The 18497-nt window shown below is 33.8% G+C and overlaps 3 protein-coding genes across 4 annotated transcripts; 2 read left to right on the top strand and 1 right to left on the bottom strand.

Moving 5' to 3' along the window:
* Window positions 1–2469: 2469 nt before the first annotated feature.
* Window positions 2470–4324, top strand: LOC111992985 (metallothionein-like protein type 2). The gene is made up of 3 exons (XM_024024833.2): window positions 2470–2645; window positions 3697–3774; window positions 3883–4324. Exons 1-3 carry the CDS (start codon window positions 2581–2583, stop codon window positions 3971–3973), a joined length of 234 nt encoding a protein of 77 aa, XP_023880601.2. The 5' UTR covers window positions 2470–2580; the 3' UTR covers window positions 3974–4324.
* A 2554-nt stretch (window positions 4325–6878) lies between these two features.
* Window positions 6879–10641, bottom strand: LOC111992993 (kinesin-like protein KIN-10B). Its single transcript, XM_024024840.2, has 12 exons — window positions 10209–10641; window positions 9947–10115; window positions 9411–9804; window positions 9079–9284; window positions 8649–8959; window positions 8507–8570; window positions 7787–8122; window positions 7657–7703; window positions 7524–7545; window positions 7367–7429; window positions 7244–7282; window positions 6879–7157 (listed from the first exon to the last, which is right to left on the bottom strand). The coding sequence occupies exons 1-12, from the start codon at window positions 10421–10423 to the stop codon at window positions 7062–7064; spliced, it is 1962 nt and encodes a 653-aa protein (XP_023880608.2). The 5' UTR covers window positions 10424–10641; the 3' UTR covers window positions 6879–7061.
* Window positions 10642–13711: 3070 nt separating this feature from the next.
* LOC136070279 (kinesin-like protein KIN-10B) lies at window positions 13712–17451 on the top strand. Of its 2 annotated transcripts, XM_065780014.1 has the most exons (13): window positions 13712–14121; window positions 14215–14383; window positions 14526–14919; window positions 15046–15251; window positions 15371–15681; window positions 15760–15823; window positions 16208–16295; window positions 16416–16543; window positions 16627–16673; window positions 16785–16806; window positions 16901–16963; window positions 17048–17086; window positions 17173–17451. In XM_065780014.1, the coding sequence occupies exons 1-13, from the start codon at window positions 13907–13909 to the stop codon at window positions 17266–17268; spliced, it is 1842 nt and encodes a 613-aa protein (XP_065636086.1). In that variant the 5' UTR covers window positions 13712–13906; the 3' UTR covers window positions 17269–17451. The 2 variants fall into 2 exon arrangements, with proteins under 2 accessions (XP_065636086.1, XP_065636085.1); XM_065780013.1 differs by having other exon boundaries at window positions 16208–16543.
* Window positions 17452–18497: the final 1046 nt, after the last annotated feature.

Here is an 18497-nt window from a genome sequence, read left to right as displayed (position 1 = left end):
AATTCAGTCCTCCATAATAATTATTTTGTTGAAACAATTTAAGAAAAATAGATTTTTTAATGAAGATTTTCATTTTATCTTTTTTTTTTTTTTTGATAGCTAAGATTTTCATTTTATCTTGTCAGAAGCAAAATGGATATATCGGATACAACCAAGGCTAGATTTTTTTTAAAGTAAGATTAGAACTTATATGTCGTTCAGCTAACTTCATTTTATTCTTTTTTAGCTAAAGGTTAAGCTAATTAATGTTTTTGTAGTCTTATGGTGTTTATCTTCTATTTATAAACAAAATATAACCCAAAAAAAAAAAAAAGACAAAAAGACAGAAAAAAAAGATGTGAAATTGTCAAATTGGATCCACTATAAAAATTTGTAAAGATTTTGGTATTTTTCAACTAAAAAAAAAAACTAATTGTCACATTTTGGTATTTTCATTCAATATAAGCATATAAGATTTAAATCCTTCTTCCCAGTTGTAACAGTATGATAATACAAGAAAAAATAATAGTCAAAAGTTTTATAACTAGCTAGTATCTTTTGGTATTTTCAATAAAGGCATATAGGATTCAAATAATTCCTCCTCCATTGTAACTAAAAGAGAAAGAAAAACAAACAAGCGAATAGTTTATCCTTTATTGGTAATAAAACAAGACACTAAAAGATCAAGGGTGGAGCTACATGTATAAGAAAATTTTAAAAATATTTGTAAGGACTAGATTTGAACTCGTAGCCCACTACTTGGATGGACTCAAGTCCAAAAAGCCCAAAACAATAAATTTATAGAGAGTGGGTTGGAAAACACTGGATTTTAGTTGATTCAACAAACATTGGAATAGATTCAGATGATAAGAGAATGAAAAGAAATAGGGTTCTATTGAAATTTTTGGGTGTGGTGGTTGAAAATGTTGATGATGATGATTTAGATCTGTGAAAGACTTGCAAACTGTTTGATTCTTTGTTTGTGAATGAAGGTTTGACTATGAGAGTTTTGTGTTGGGGATAGTTGATATTTATTATTCATTGAATTACTGTGTTGATTTTTTTTTTTTAATTTAAATTTTTGATCATCATAGAGTCAAAGGTAGTGGTGGTGGTGGGAAAAGAAGAGAGGAGAAAAAATGGAAGAAACAATGACAACAAGGTATTGGTGTCACACGTGTTCACAAATGGTGAATCAATAGCTAATATCAAATGTCCCTTCGAAGTAATAAATGATCTTAAAGAATGATTTATATATATATATATAATTTTTTTTTAATCTCTTGATTTTTCAGATTAAAAAAAACACTCTTGATTTTTTAATCGTAATAAATCTCTAGGTAAGTTTATCTATAGTTTTGAAATTTTCAAATGTTTCTTTAATTTCAGAAACAAATTTTTTTAAAAAAAAAAAAATTTTAATTTAGTCCAATAGTAACAAGCAAAGGAGTATGTTTTTGACACGTTAGACTAATGAAGTGCCAAATGGTCGGTTTGTGTGGACCCAACGGTGATAAAGCACAGGAGAAAAATAGCATTGCACATGTCACACTGTAAAGGAAAAATGCTAATCTTACAACTTTTTTCATCAATTTTGCCATAATTTAGTGGTGAAATAAAAATAATAAGTGTGAGCAAATTATAGTAAAAATTGTGAAAAAAGTTGGAATGACTGGAAAGTAGTTCTTCATTCTCAGATGAGAACGAAGCATAGAAAAAACGTACACTTAAGAACACACCAGAAAGGCCCAAAAGCTGGAAGGAAGCTAATTAAAGAGTTTGGTATTTTGGAGCCATATGCATGGATAACGACGAAATAGGATTGAGACACGTGGACGGTGGAGATCTAACACTCTCTCTCCTCAACCGCGTTATAAATGGAGGTCATGGAACATCCATGAAAACTCGTTCTACACGGTTTGATCTTTCCAGCTCTTTTTTCTCTCAAAATATCCCAATCTTTCATCTGCATCAGTCATTAGCTTTTGAAAAATGTCTTGCTGCGGATTTTTAAAAAAAAAAAAATTTTAATTTAGTCCAATAGTAACAAGCAAAGGAGTATGTTTTTGACACGTTAGACTAATGAAGTGCCAAATGGTCGGTTTGTGTGGACCCAACGGTGATAAAGCACAGGAGAAAAATAGCATTGCACATGTCACACTGTAAAGGAAAAATGCTAATCTTACAACTTTTTTCATCAATTTTGCCATAATTTAGTGGTGAAATAAAAATAATAAGTGTGAGCAAATTATAGTAAAAATTGTGAAAAAAGTTGGAATGACTGGAAAGTAGTTCTTCATTCTCAGATGAGAACGAAGCATAGAAAAAACGTACACTTAAGAACACACCAGAAAGGCCCAAAAGCTGGAAGGAAGCTAATTAAAGAGTTTGGTATTTTGGAGCCATATGCATGGATAACGACGAAATAGGATTGAGACACGTGGACGGTGGAGATCTAACACTCTCTCTCCTCAACCGCGTTATAAATGGAGGTCATGGAACATCCATGAAAACTCGTTCTACACGGTTTGATCTTTCCAGCTCTTTTTTCTCTCAAAATATCCCAATCTTTCATCTGCATCAGTCATTAGCTTTTGAAAAATGTCTTGCTGCGGAGGAAACTGTGGCTGTGGAACTGGCTGCAAGTGCGGCAGCGGCTGTGGAGGGTAATCTTCTTTAACTTGTTTTAGCTTTCGGGAAATATTCATCATGTCTGTCTTCTTCTAGCTGTTGTAGAAATTTAATGATGTTTTTTTTTCCCAGTTTATAACTTTTTTTTTTTGAGCTTAAACGATAGAAAAGTTTATAACTTTTTAATTGCGAAAGGAATACGAGTCAGGTTTATAACTTTTCAAAAAATTGACCAATTTGATTCCTAATTACGGTAAATTTTTTAAAATTGACCGACTTGATTCCTAATTATCAGACTGAAGGCCGAAATTTTTTTTTTTTTTTAACTGACCAATTTGATTTCTAATCATCAGACTAAATGACCGTGAACTTTTTAAAATTGGCCAATTTGATCTGTAGTCATCGGATTAAGTTTGTCAGTTTTGAAAAATGTAACCCAAACTTTAGAGTTGTCTCAAAGATCAATCCAAAACACTATTGTTGAGATGTGAAATAATTTGAGGAAAGGGTGACACAACTTTCTTGTAATTAAAAAAAAAAAAAAAGTTGATCACTTTGTATGAGTGATTTCAATTCTCTAGAATTTTTTCTTTTGAGTGAGTTTCAATCTGTCAACTTATAACAGCTCTTTATCATTAGACTAAGATTCTAATGAGTAACAGCTCTTTATCATTAGACTAAGATTCTAATGAGATTTTGGTGTATTTAAAATCTGAGATCTTTTGTTTAACTATTAAAGATTTTACCAATTGATCTAACTAAAACCTTCCAATTCTTCATAATTTTAAGATAAAAAACTCACAAAGTTGAAAGGGGTTTTTTACCCTCAAAATCCATGCCAGTGAAGGGTGTTTTTTTAAGAGGAAAAATTGAAAGGGTTTTTACTTTTTACTAAAGTGATCTGATGGGTTCTTGAGTATGATAGAAATTAGGAACCAACCCTTGATTTCTTTATCATTTTTGTTGTTTCCACCATCAAAAGATTTTGTATGACTTAGAACAAACTTTTGTTCTGTAATTACTTATCTCTTGAAAATCTGTGAAGTTATGGAATGTTTATGAAATTTTTGAATAATGATGGTGCAGATGCAAGATGTTCCCTGACATCAGCTCAGAGAAGACCACCACCGAGACCCTTATTGTTGGTGTTGCTCCTCAGAAGACGTATGTATTATTTTGTTGCATAATTATGCTTTTGTACTTCTAATTTTTTTTTTACTATTATGGACTAAGGAAATCCTAATGTTGTTGTGATAATTTTGGATTATGCAGACACTTTGAGGGATCTGAGATGGGCGTAGGAGCTGAGAATGGCTGCAAGTGCGGATCCAACTGCACCTGTGACCCTTGCAATTGTAAATGAGAGAGATCCTTAGCCTTTGAAGCAGAGACGACCTTGTCTTTGGAAGCTAATAAATAGAGCATGTAGTTCTGTTATATATGTGTTTGTGTGCTATGTTTCGTGACTTATGACTTATAACGTGTTTCTCTGAGAACTCCTTTTGGAACTCGTATTATATAATAAAGTAGCCATGATTGTCTCTGCAAATCTTAGTAGTCTAAGGTTTGCCCTGGGTTCACTCAAACCATGGTTGCTTGGTGTTTAGTAAGTTATGTATGATGGGAGTCTCTGCTGTAATGGACTAATATTTATGTGGGAAGAGTGAGAGTTTTAATTTGCCAATGGAAACTCCTTTTCTTCTAGTTTGAGAAATTTACAGTCTTTTGCTTCTTTCTTTCAATGTAGAAAAAAAACCAAGATGACAAAATATAATTCAATTTGTTCTAAATGAGGATCTAATGAGTTTGGGCCCAAAACAAACCCAAATGATATGATTTAGTACCCTTTTTGTTATTGTTAATTTTTTTTTTTTTGTTATTTTTAAGAAAATGTTTTGGATCCATTCGACAAAGTAACGCTTTTATTATCTACACAGAGTATAATAATTGAAAGAAGAAAAATGTTTTAAAAATCTCTGTTTGTCCCTATTGTTCAAATAATGCTAATAAGCTGTTAACAATGTATCAATAATTGTAATGCAAACTACAAAAAGACTTGCAATCAGCATCACATCAAGTGAGCTTTCAAAAAAAAAAAAAAGTTATCACATCAAGTGACCAAATTTTTTTTTAAGTATATCCATGAGGTTTTTAATACTTTTATATCAAATTTTTTAATACAAATTGAAAAATAATAATAAAATTATTGTTTTGAGAGGACAAACTTGAACCATGTATTATGGATGGATGTGCTTTGTGCCTTGTGCCAAAATAAAGTCAAGTGATAAGTCCAATTCATTTCATTATCTATCCCAACCACCCACTGACTTTATCATTACTCATAAATTTTACATTGACAATATCTATAATGTATTGTTTCTAGTCTTGCTGGCTTGCTTGCTCTCCTATTTGCGAAGAGAGAGATTTCATCTAAGAAATTCTAAGAGCAATTACATCAGATGGTGATAGTTTGTTAAAATACAAAAAGATAGGTTATGATTGGGTAAGCANGTAATTGCTCTTAGAATTTCTTAGATGAAATCTCTCTCTTCGCAAATAGGAGAGCAAGCAAGCCAGCAAGACTAGAAACAATAGCATTATAGATATTGTCAATGTAAAATTTATGAGTAATGATAAAGTCAGTGGGTGGTTGGGATAGATAATGAAATGAATTGGACTTATCACTTGACTTTATTTTGGCACAAGGCACAAAGCACATCCATCCATAATACATGGTTCAAGTTTGTCCTCTCAAAACAATAATTTTATTATTATTTTTTCAATTTGTATTAAAAAATTTGATATAAAAGTATTAAAAACCTCATGGATATACTTAAAAAAAAATTTGGTCACTTGATGTGATAACTTTTTTTTTTTTTTGAAAGCTCACTTGATGTGATGCTGATTGCAAGTCTTTTTGTAGTTTGCATTACAATTATTGATACATTGTTAACAGCTTATTAGCATTATTTGAACAATAGGGACAAACAGAGATTTTTAAAACATTTTTCTTCTTTCAATTATTATACTCTGTGTAGATAATAAAAGCGTTACTTTGTCGAATGGATCCAAAACATTTTCTTAAAAATAACAAAAAAAAAAAAATTAACAATAACAAAAAGGGTACTAAATCATATCATTTGGGTTTGTTTTGGGCCCAAACTCATTAGATCCTCATTTAGAACAAATTGAATTATATTTTGTCATCTTGGTTTTTTTTCTCCTATAAATTTTATTTCTAAAATATTTTTGTTCAAATTTTTTATAAATAATGATCAGCATGAGGTTTAAAGTAAACTATTTTAGTTATTTACCTATTATGATGTGATTTAAAAATATTTTTCTTTATGTATTGATAGTTTGTTACTTGGTAACTAATTAATTAATTTGTGTTGAAAATTGAAAGGCCTGGGCTGTGTGCCAGTTTTACAATTGTGGCCTTTGACTCAAGGCGCTAGTAGTCTTGATGTAAAGTGAAATAATTGAATTTCATTGGAGGCGGATTCGGCATAGAAGGCCACAATTGTAAAATTTGGCACACAACCCAAGTCTTTCAATTTCCAACATATTGGTTATTTTCTTTGTTTTATAACAATTTTGGGAATATATATTGTTTTTGTAAAAATGTATATCTCTTTAGTTAATAGATATTTTTTTAACAAGTAATGAAAACATTTATTGAAAAGAAAAAGAGAGTAAAACTTTCCATGTATACAGTTGATATACCAGGTAGGAGTTTAAATGAACCAAATTATTTGTAAACAACTCGAACTTAACCCGTAAGGATTTTTTTTTTTTTTTTTTTGCACGTGTTTGTTTATTTATTAAATAAGCCAAATCCAAGCCCAAGTTTGGGCTCGATTATTGAACGAGTCAAGTTCGAAGATAATAATGTGTTTGTGAACAAGATGGTGGGTATGAGACTTGATTTAAATCTATATAAAATATAATATTATATATATATATATATGTGTGTGTGTGTATGTATATATAATTTTTCAATGTTGGTAAATCTAATTGTAATAATTTTCATAAGAAAAATCATTATATCATACTATAATTTTCACTACAATTTATTAATTTAGTGGATATAAAATCACAATCCTCTAAATAATCGCTTCATAAGCTATCTAAATTCTAATGCACTGAGGCTAAACAGAATGATTTCATTTTTAAGATGTGAAATGCATTTACCAGAAGGCCAAAGTTGTTTGTGTAGGCTTGGACTCTGAACCCTCTAACACAACATGAAGTTAACTGAGCAACTATTGTGCGACCAACAAAGTTGAAATCTTTTACATCTAAAGATTATGTTACAGGATATAACAAAGGTGCATGAAACACGTAAAGAAATATTAAACAAACTCGATCATAAGTAAGAGGTGAAATTCCAGGACATGACAATTCATCATATCCGATCAAGTCAGTAGTTTGAACTATCCAGAGCAAGACTACTTATTTAACTTGTAGATGTCTGAACTACTGGGTGATGAATCTTCTAGTCTGTCAAATATTCCTCTGGCAGCTTTGCTGAACAAGTTATAAACCTATAGAATTTTTGAGTAGATTGGTAAATTGGTTATCTTTTAGGACCAAAACTTGTGTCATTCTTTATTCACATTAATATATCTACCTGCTTGGATGAAAGGCCAATCTTCTCCAAATCGCTCAACTGCAATGGGTGAAGTACTATACTTAGCATTAATAATATCAATATAAGTGAATTCCAAGCCCAAAGCTTACAGGCTTGTCTTACCGATTTTAAAGGGCTTGTTTCCCTGAGCTCAAGTATGTATTCTGCCATTTTCACTCCAATCCCCTAAATTAATATTCAAGAAATATATCAGATTTGTCACTCTCACATTAGAAACTATGGACTACACGGTCACTATAATTAGCTATAGCATATATACCTTTAACTCTAGTAGCTCCTCTCTGCAATCACAGAAGTCAATTGGCAAACTCAGTACATTTGCATATGAAGAATATAATAATAAATACACGTTAAGAAATGTCAAACAGAAACCAACAAATAACTGAACCTACTTGCTGGCTGTATTTAAGAAACCAATATACTCCTGAATAAGAGAGGTCTGCAAAGAAAATTTACAGAGATGAGAAATCACATTTTTAAGAGCCCAAGGAGAAACACTATGGTGTAAATCTTTTTATATACCTTCAAATTGGAGCTCCTTGCGTGGAATTTATCAAGTGAGGAGCCAACCATTTCCGACTTGTTTGGAGATTTCAAAATACAAGGTCTTTGGGGAGTAATTGGCTCAAACAAAGCTAGGCATAATTGATCTGTGGACGAGAGTTCATTAAGGGGTTTTTGATTTACATTGTTTTTTATGGGAGAGAGGGCTTTTCTCACAGAACTCTGCAGTTCATTTTTCTTCACGCAAGAATGCATTTGACAATTACCAGGCAAGAATGTATTTGACACAGGCACAATTCCATCAGCAGAAGCTTCAATCGCTTCTATATTTGACTTAGCAGCAATCTCCCCAGTCTGCAATAGAAGTATGATAATATGCATATAAGTTAAAATTTTATATAGTTTTGCTTCTCTGCATTAAATATGAAGAGAACTTAAACTAGATGTGTTTCAGCATATTCTTATCTTCACCTAGAGCTGTATCTTTTACACTCCTTTCATTGAAATCTCTAACAATGACCATCAACATACCAAAATCTGTTTTGAAATTTCTAACTCAAAGAGTACACAAGGCTGATGTTAATATGTTATATGCTCTTCATGAATAGAAGGCCTTAAGTGGCCCTTTATTTTATTTTCAAATGTTATGCTCTTCAGTCATCTGTAGGAATGACAATTAAGCAGTTGTGGTTCTGTAGCTATCAGTACAAGGCACATCTTATAATTTCAGATTCTTACCTCCAGGCAAGCATCGGCCAGACCTTCATTGTTGTTTAAATTTATGAAAGGCACGGGAGCAAACCTGCACATATATTGAGCAATTAGGCAATCGGAATGTTACTTATCTTAATCTGTGAAAGGTTCAATCAATCATCCATACCTTTCTTTTGCCTTAGAAGCACCTTGGTTGGTACTACCCTTTGCTTTCACAGAACTGGGATAGACACTGGCTTTCTTAACAGAGCTCAAAGAACCCAGAGTTTTGCTTGTAAAAGGAGAATTGAATGGTCCAATTCGTTGTGCACTCTTTGTCTTGCCCCTAGAGTCAAGCCAAGCAAGCAGTTTGGCCTCCATGTCCATTCTAACCTTTGGGGTCTCTAGCTTATGTGATGAACGAACAAAATTGGATACGTGCCTTGACCGAGCAGCCAAGCTCACAGTATGAACAGATTCCTGGTACTCTCCTGGATTCTATCAAAGAAAATAATTTCCCTTAAAACTTCAATACACTTAAAAATTGTAGGGTCAACAACATGAAAGGGAAAAAAAGAAAAGGAATAATAGCTAACTAGCTAAGATCAAGTCCATACCAGGCACGCAACCATTAAAGCACGGCTTGTCCCACCAAGTGAGTCTTGCAATATACGGGTCAATTTGCTTTCTCTATAGGGCACACGGGTTTTGTTATTATTCAGTGCATAAATCACATTGGACAATGCAAACAAGGACTGGTTGATCTTGGCACTCTCTAGGAGACGAATTCCTTCATTGCAAGTCCTTCTATTATCTTCATTACCTGTTTAAATTACAGGCAGAATTACACAAATCAAAATTTGGGAAAGACCAGAAATAAACCCCTCAGTCTTATGTACAGCTGAGATATGACCCTCTAATTGAGCAACTTAAAGGGTGAGGAAATAACCTGCCAAGTCTATAAGGTTCAGCTTCCCAGTAACAACAGCCTCAGAGCCATCACCACAAGGAGTGGAAACAGCAATCACTAGCACCCTATGGCTCCTACTAGAGACATCGTTAAGCCCGGTGTGCGCGACTTTCCTCCTCTGAATCCCACAAGAAAATGTCTCATAGAATTCATACATCGACTTCACAGGGACCTGAGATAGTCCGCGGAGATGAATTTGCCCGTTTTTATCATCCAAAACTGCAATTTCCTTCCCCTTGAGCTCTAAAAGATCGTAGCACCTGTCCATATAGACCTCATAGTACGAAATCTCTGCTGTGCTTCCTGTGCTTTGGCACATAGTGAGAATTGTAGACATGGCCATCGGCATTAGACCTGGATCCTCATCAGTACCCTACAACAACAACATCAAGGAACAAAATAACCATAATGAAAGGAAAATTTGGGAAAATGTTTAATCTTTTAGAGGTTTCCCCCCTGGTTTTCTGTGGAAACAAACAGAAAACAACATGGGATTTTTCTTTGTTTTAACAAACCTGCATAGTATAAGTCTTTCCACTACCGGTAGCACCATAGGCAAACACAGTGGCATTGTAGCCACGGAAAATACCCGGAATCAAAGGGCTAACTTCCCTGTAAAAGATCTGACTCACATTGTTGTCCTCTTGGCCAAAGAAAGAGTCCAACCTATAACATTCGTTTCGGCTACACCCAAAAGCAAAACCAACCCATGATCAAAATCAAATACCAAAACCCCCATAAAAGAATTTGATTGAAAAATTCCAAGAACTGTTTTACCTGGTATCTTTATCTTTGAGATAAACAGCTACTTCTTCACAGGAGGACTCGCATTCTTGATCAAGAACGGAAATGCACGGTTTCGGGTCATCGTTCTTGCCAGAAATTTCGTGAAAGAGAAAGGGACGTACCCTTACAATGACTCTGACCTTGGAGATCGAATAGTTCGTGGACTTTGTAGGAGTAGAACACTTTACGGTGGTTTGATTTGCCATGAATTCAAACAGAAAGGTTTGGATTTGAGAGACAAGACACAGAGAGAGAGAGAGAGAGAGAGAGAGAGAGAGAGTTGTTTGCAGAGAGAGAAAAGAAGATGGAGAAGACAGGTTTTTGGTTTTCTTGGAAACTGAGAAGCACTAGATCAACGGAGAGAGGGGATAGAGATAGAGAGTAAGGATTTGAAATTATTTGACCGTTGGGACTTGTGAGTACTATATAAGTATAAATAAACCGTTTCCAAAAGACTTTTAGAAATTGGGCTTTTTTTTTTTCATTTTTTTTTTGGGGTTCGTTTGAATTTGTCTTGGGGGTCACGGCCGATGGAATCTTTATACACAGCAATGATTTCAAGAAGAGGCTGCAGTACATTTCAAATGGAGAAGCCACTGTTATCGCCAGAATGAAGTGGAGATCACATTCTTGGAGGCAGATGACTCAGAATCTTATTGTATGTATTCTCTGTCATTGCGTATTGAGTATTTTCAAGCAGGACTAGCGTTCTAAATAATCTATTTCCTAGAATGACTAGGACTACTAATAACAAAAAAAAGGACTTAATAACTTCTAAACCAAATAGGAAAATGACTCAAAAAAATAAAATAAGACTCATGGGCCTTTGGTATAAGCCAATACATCCCATTCCAGAAATCTGGAAATTACCAAATTGGCTTTATTCTAGTAAAACTCAATTTAAACTTTTTTAACCTAAAAAAATAATACTAAGACTCAATAATCACTAAAATAACTTATGAAAGGTTCCAAGAAAACCCCACATCAAAACTAGACCACAAATCTTTAATCTTTTGGTATTTAATCTTTGTCTTTCCCTGGACTCTTTGCTATCCGTATCACTAGTACCATGTAAACCATGTCAAACTATCAAATGGACGACTTATTCAATTCTCTGAATATCATTGACTTATAGATCAACGTTGATGTGACAAATCAGACAGAATATGGCACAGAAAACCTCAAAATGGCATGGTTTAACTTCTTTTTCTTTAAACTTCTTCAATTTCAATATCTTTATGGCAATTAGTTGGATTGACAACCAAGTATCTTTCCACTTCAAATTGTTTCTTTTCACTGCCCTGGAGAAGGAAATACACTTCTGCAATTCAGACCGCAGGAAGTCCCCGTATTAATCAGCGTCCTCCAACAACATAAGTCTTTTTCTTTTCACGGACTCCTATAAACTAATCATAACCAAAAAACATAACACTAACCCAGTAACTTATTTCAGCATATCAACCATGATGTCTACAGATTGGAACATCAATCTAAATGTTTAGGCCTGAAAACTCCAATCTAAATAAGCACCCACATATCACTACCTAAATCCACAACAATTATCACAAACCCCAAAAAACAAATAACTTAAATGCACGCCTCAATATGGTAGAACACACCCAATCTACCATATAACAATATACACTGCAATTTATAGAAGCATCAACCTTATTTCCCATTAAGCCTGTAAGACAACAATTTAGTACTCTGGTTGTAAACTTGTTAAACCATGTTTTCCACTGACCCATATCAAAATATTCCTCAACTAAACGAAAATAACTCAATACAACTTTCAAAAGTCATTGAAACCAACTAATCTATGCAACACAATTAGAATTTGGTCTTTTTTCAACACTGCAAAATACAAAAAAGTGAGTCCCAACAGTTGGGAATTTTAAAGAGTGAACCTGTCGCGAATTTGAAGCTGTTCGATAAGAGTAGACATTCGAGCCTTATCTGCTTCAGGAAGAGACTCCAAGTCTGCTATCATGTTCTTGTCCATCTTCGATTCAACAATTCTTCGGAGGTTTAGGCCTTAGGGTTTAAGAGCTCTGCTTTCGCGGCTTTTAGATACAACAACAATCACGAAAGGTTTAGCCCTCTTAAACCCTATCATATATTTTGAAATTTTACATTTTAACCCTTCTATTGTTTATGGCCCAAAATGCAAAGAGTCCTCACGTTATTAATTTTGTATTTTTTTTACCTTGAAGTTTAATAACCATCTAAATTGGTCCCTCTATTTTAATTTCATAAACTTCCATTAATGACTGATACTAAGAATATTACAATTTTTATAAATTAGGTAACTTTGAAGTTGTTATTAAGGCCCTTTTTGAAGAAAAGTTCTCTCTCTCTCTCTCCCGCATAAGACATCTTGTTAAAGACACTATGTCTATTTCGGGTTTGTTACAAACTCGATCATTCTCTTATGTTAGGAGGCATGGCAATGTTATAGCCCATGCCTTAGCACAGGGAGTTAGACTTTCTATTCCTTTGTTTGTTTGGACGAAAGATGTTCACTAAACATTTTACATTTTGTAATTGATGATTTTCTAGCTTAATGATAAACACCAATGAGTATGGTTTCTAAAAAAAAAAAATTACAAATTGATGCGTCACTAACTACAAAAAGTCATTCAAACAAATATCTATGTTTGTTTCCATATTAATATTCTTTGGAATATGAATCATTTTCAAAAGCATTTCTAGAAAACTATTATATTTTCTTATGTTTAGTAACACACCTTAAAATGAGCTGAAAAATTTATTGACTTTCCTTATATTATTTAACGTGAGATAGAGTTTTTTATTTTTTATTAATTTAGTTTCACATAAGATATAGTTGTTGTCTAGAAAATTTTATTGGAAAATAACTTTATCTCATACCAAACTATATAAAGCAAGTTAAGATATAGTTTTCTTTTAACAAATTTCTTTCTGATATTTCCAAACACAAAAAAAAAAAATATATATATATATATATATATATATGAAAAATATCTTCACATAGGGTTTTCTATTAAAAAAAAAATCAATTTGTAAAATTATGTCATAAATTTTGTAGTAATTTAAACATTCTTTCTATAGAAAATGGTTTCAGAGTAAAGTGAAAAGAAAAAAAAATGTACACAAAACCATTTTCTATCAATTTTATTTTACAAAACTGAGATGGGTCAATTTAGACATTAATTAAACCTTAGTTGCAAATAATTGAAAATCGATACAAGGGTTTAAAAAATAAAAGATAACGCAAGGGTCAATTTGCAAACTGACAAGAGTCTTTTTCGCATTTTATCCTTGTTTTGGGAGCAGTTGTAATAATTAGAATTTAGAACCCTTGTGGACCCTTTAGCCCAACGGCAAGGCCGTGACCCCCAAGACAAATTCAAACGAACCCCCAAAAAAAAAAGAAAAAAAAAAAGCCCAATTTCTAAAAGTCTTTTGGAAACGGTTTATTTATACTTATATAGTACTCACAAGTCCCAACGGTCAAATAATTTCAAATCCTTACTCTCTATCTCTATCCCCTCTCTCCGTTGATCTAGTGCTTCTCAGTTTCCAAGAAAACCAAAAACCTGTCTTCTCCATCTTCTTTTCTCTCTCTGCAAACAACTCTCTCTCTCTCTCTCTCTCTCTCTCTCTCTCTGTGTCTTGTCTCTCAAATCCAAACCTTTCTGTTTGAATTCATGGCAAATCAAACCACCGTAAAGTGTTCTACTCCTACAAAGTCCACGAACTATTCGATCTCCAAGGTCAGAGTCATTGTAAGGGTACGTCCCTTTCTCTTTCACGAAATTTCTGGCAAGAACGATGACCCGAAACCGTGCATTTCCGTTCTTGATCAAGAATGCGAGTCCTCCTGTGAAGAAGTAGCTGTTTATCTCAAAGATAAAGATACCAGGTAAAACAGTTCTTGGAATTTTTCAATCAAATTCTTTTATGGGGGTTTTGGTCTTTGATTTTGATCATGGGTTGGTTTTGCTTTTGGGTGTAGCCGAAACGAATGTTATAGGTTGGACTCTTTCTTTGGCCAAGAGGACAACAATGTGAGTCAGATCTTTTACAGGGAAGTTAGCCCTTTGATTCCGGGTATTTTCCGTGGCTACAATGCCACTGTGTTTGCCTATGGTGCTACCGGTAGTGGAAAGACTTATACTATGCAGGTTTGTTAAAACAAAGAAAAATCCCATGTTGTTTTCTGTTTGTTTCCACAGAAAACCAGGGGGGAAACCTCTAAAAGATTAAACATTTTCCCAAATTTTCCTTTCATTATGGTTATTTTGTTCCTTGATGTTGTTGTTGTAGGGTACTGATGAGGATCCAGGTCTAATGCCGATGGCCATGTCTACAATTCTCACTATGTGCCAAAGCACAGGAAGCACAGCAGAGATTTCGTACTATGAGGTCTATATGGACAGGTGCTACGATCTTTTAGAGCTCAAGGGGAAGGAAATTGCAGTTTTGGATGATAAAAACGGGCAAATTCATCTCCGCGGACTATCTCAGGTCCCTGTGAAGTCGATGTATGAATTCTATGAGACATTTTCTTGTGGGATTCAGAGGAGGAAAGTCGCGCACACCGGGCTTAACGATGTCTCTAGTAGGAGCCATAGGGTGCTAGTGATTGCTGTTTCCACTCCTTGTGGTGATGGCTCTGAGGCTGTTGTTACTGGGAAGCTGAACCTTATAGACTTGGCAGGTTATTTCCTCACCCTTTAAGTTGCTCAATTAGAGGGTCATATCTCAGCTGTACATAAGACTGAGGGGTTTATTTCTGGTCTTTCCCAAATTTTGATTTGTGTAATTCTGCCTGTAATTTAAACAGGTAATGAAGATAATAGAAGGACTTGCAATGAAGGAATTCGTCTCCTAGAGAGTGCCAAGATCAACCAGTCCTTGTTTGCATTGTCCAATGTGATTTATGCACTGAATAATAACAAAACCCGTGTGCCCTATAGAGAAAGCAAATTGACCCGTATATTGCAAGACTCACTTGGTGGGACAAGCCGTGCTTTAATGGTTGCGTGCCTGGTATGGACTTGATCTTAGCTAGTTAGCTATTATTCCTTTTCTTTTTTTCCCTTTCATGTTGTTGACCCTACAATTTTTAAGTGTATTGAAGTTTTAAGGGAAATTATTTTCTTTGATAGAATCCAGGAGAGTACCAGGAATCTGTTCATACTGTGAGCTTGGCTGCTCGGTCAAGGCACGTATCCAATTTTGTTCGTTCATCACATAAGCTAGAGACCCCAAAGGTTAGAATGGACATGGAGGCCAAACTGCTTGCTTGGCTTGACTCTAGGGGCAAGACAAAGAGTGCACAACGAATTGGACCATTCAATTCTCCTTTTACAAGCAAAACTCTGGGTTCTTTGAGCTCTGTTAAGAAAGCCAGTGTCTATCCCAGTTCTGTGAAAGCAAAGGGTAGTACCAACCAAGGTGCTTCTAAGGCAAAAGAAAGGTATGGATGATTGATTGAACCTTTCACAGATTAAGATAAGTAACATTCCGATTGCCTAATTGCTCAATATATGTGCAGGTTTGCTCCCGTGCCTTTCATAAATTTAAACAACAATGAAGGTCTGGCCGATGCTTGCCTGGAGGTAAGAATCTGAAATTATAAGATGTGCCTTGTACTGATAGCTACAGAACCACAACTGCTTAATTGTCATTCCTACAGATGACTGAAGAGCATAACATTTGAAAATAAAATAAAGGGCCACTTAAGGCCTTCTATTCATGAAGAGCATATAACATATTAACATCAGCCTTGTGTACTCTTTGAGTTAGAAATTTCAAAACAGATTTTGGTATGTTGATGGTCATTGTTAGAGATTTCAATGAAAGGAGTGTAAAAGATACAGCTCTAGGTGAAGATAAGAATATGCTGAAACACATCTAGTTTAAGTTCTCTTCATATTTAATGCAGAGAAGCAAAACTATATAAAATTTTAACTTATATGCATATTATCATACTTCTATTGCAGACTGGGGAGATTGCTGCTAAGTCAAATATAGAAGCGATTGAAGCTTCTGCTGATGGAATTGTGCCTGTGTCAAATACATTCTTGCCTGGTAATTGTCAAATGCATTCTTGCGTGAAGAAAAATGAACTGCAGAGTTCTGTGAGAAAAGCCCTCTCTCCCATAAAAAACAATGTAAATCAAAAACCCCTTAATGAACTCTCGTCCACAGATCAATTATGCCTAGCTTTGTTTGAGCCAATTACTCCCCAAAGACCTTGTATTTTGAAATCTCCAAACAAGTCGGAAATGGTTGGCTCCTCACTTGATAAATTCCATGCAAGGAGCTCCAATTTGAAGGTATATAAAAAGATTTACACCATAGTGTTTCTCCTTGGGCTCTTAAAAATGTGATTTCTCATCTCTGTAAATTTTCTTTGCAGACCTCTCTTATTCAGGAGTATATTGGTTTCTTAAATACAGCCAGCAAGTAGGTTCAGTTATTTGTTGGTTTCTGTTTGACATTTCTTAACGTGTATTTATTATTATATTCTTCATATGCAAATGTACTGAGTTTGCCAATTGACTTCTGTGATTGCAGAGAGGAGCTACTAGAGTTAAAGGTATATATGCTATAGCTAATTATAGTGACCGTGTAGTCCATAGTTTCTAATGTGAGAGTGACAAATCTGATATATTTCTTGATTATTAATTTAGGGGATTGGAGTGAAAATGGCAGAATACATACTTGAGCTCAGGGAAACAAGCCCTTTAAAATCGGTAAGACAAGCCTGTAAGCTTTGGGCTTGGAATTCACTTATATTGATATTATTAATGCTAAGTATAGTACTTCACCCATTGCAGTTGAGCGATTTGGAGAAGATTGGCCTTTCATCCAAGCAGGTAGATATATTAATGTGAATAAAGAATGACACAAGTTTTGGTCCTAAAAGATAACCAATTTACCAATCTACTCAAAAATTCTATAGGTTTATAACTTGTTCAGCAAAGCTGCCAGAGGAATATTTGACAGACTAGAAGATTCATCACCCAGTAGTTCAGACATCTACAAGTTAAATAAGTAGTCTTGCTCTGGATAGTTCAAACTACTGACTTGATCGGATATGATGAATTGTCATGTCCTGGAATTTCACCTCTTACTTATGATCGAGTTTGTTTAATATTTCTTTACGTGTTTCATGCACCTTTGTTATATCCTGTAACATAATCTTTAGATGTAAAAGATTTCAACTTTGTTGGTCGCACAATAGTTGCTCAGTTAACTTCATGTTGTGTTAGAGGGTTCAGAGTCCAAGCCTACACAAACAACTTTGGCCTTCTGGTAAATGCATTTCACATCTTAAAAATGAAATCATTCTGTTTAGCCTCAGTGCATTAGAATTTAGATAGCTTATGAAGCGATTATTTAGAGGATTGTGATTTTATATCCACTAAATTAATAAATTGTAGTGAAAATTATAGTATGATATAATGATTTTTCTTATGAAAATTATTACAATTAGATTTACCAACATTGAAAAATTATATATACATACACACACACACATATATATATATATATAATATTATATTTTATATAGATTTAAATCAAGTCTCATACCCACCATCTTGTTCACAAACACATTATTATCTTCGAACTTGACTCGTTCAATAATCGAGCCCAAACTTGGGCTTGGATTTGGCTTATTTAATAAATAAACAAACACGTGCAAAAAAAAAAAAAAAAAAATCCTTACGGGTTAAGTTCGAGTTGTTTACAAATAATTTGGTTCATTTAAACTCCTACCTGGTATATCAACTGTATACATGGAAAGTTTTACTCTCTTTTTCTTTTCAATAAATGTTTTCATTACTTGTTAAAAAAATATCTATTAACTAAAGAGATATACATTTTTACAAAAACAATATATATTCCCAAAATTGTTATAAAACAAAGAAAATAACCAATATGTTGGAAATTGAAAGACTTGGGTTGTGTGCCAAATTTTACAATTGTGGCCTTCTATGCCGAATCCGCCTCCAATGAAATTCAATTATTTCACTTTACATCAAGACTACTAGCGCCTTGAGTCAAAGGCCACAATTGTAAAACTGGCACACAGCCCAGGCCTTTCAATTTTCAACACAAATTAATTAATTAGTTACCAAGTAACAAACTATCAATACATAAAGAAAAATATTTTTAAATCACATCATAATAGGTAAATAACTAAAATAGTTTACTTTAAACCTCATGCTGATCATTATTTATAAAAAATTTGAACAAAAATATTTTAGAAATAAAATTTATAGG

The sequence above is a fragment of the Quercus suber genome, unplaced genomic scaffold (assembly GCF_002906115.3).
Source record: "Quercus suber isolate HL8 unplaced genomic scaffold, Cork oak 2.0 scaffold_223, whole genome shotgun sequence".
NCBI classification, from domain to species: domain Eukaryota; kingdom Viridiplantae; phylum Streptophyta; class Magnoliopsida; order Fagales; family Fagaceae; genus Quercus; species Quercus suber.
The sequence above is the reverse complement of the archived record's forward strand: the minus strand, read 5'-3'. Positions and strand labels throughout refer to the sequence as shown.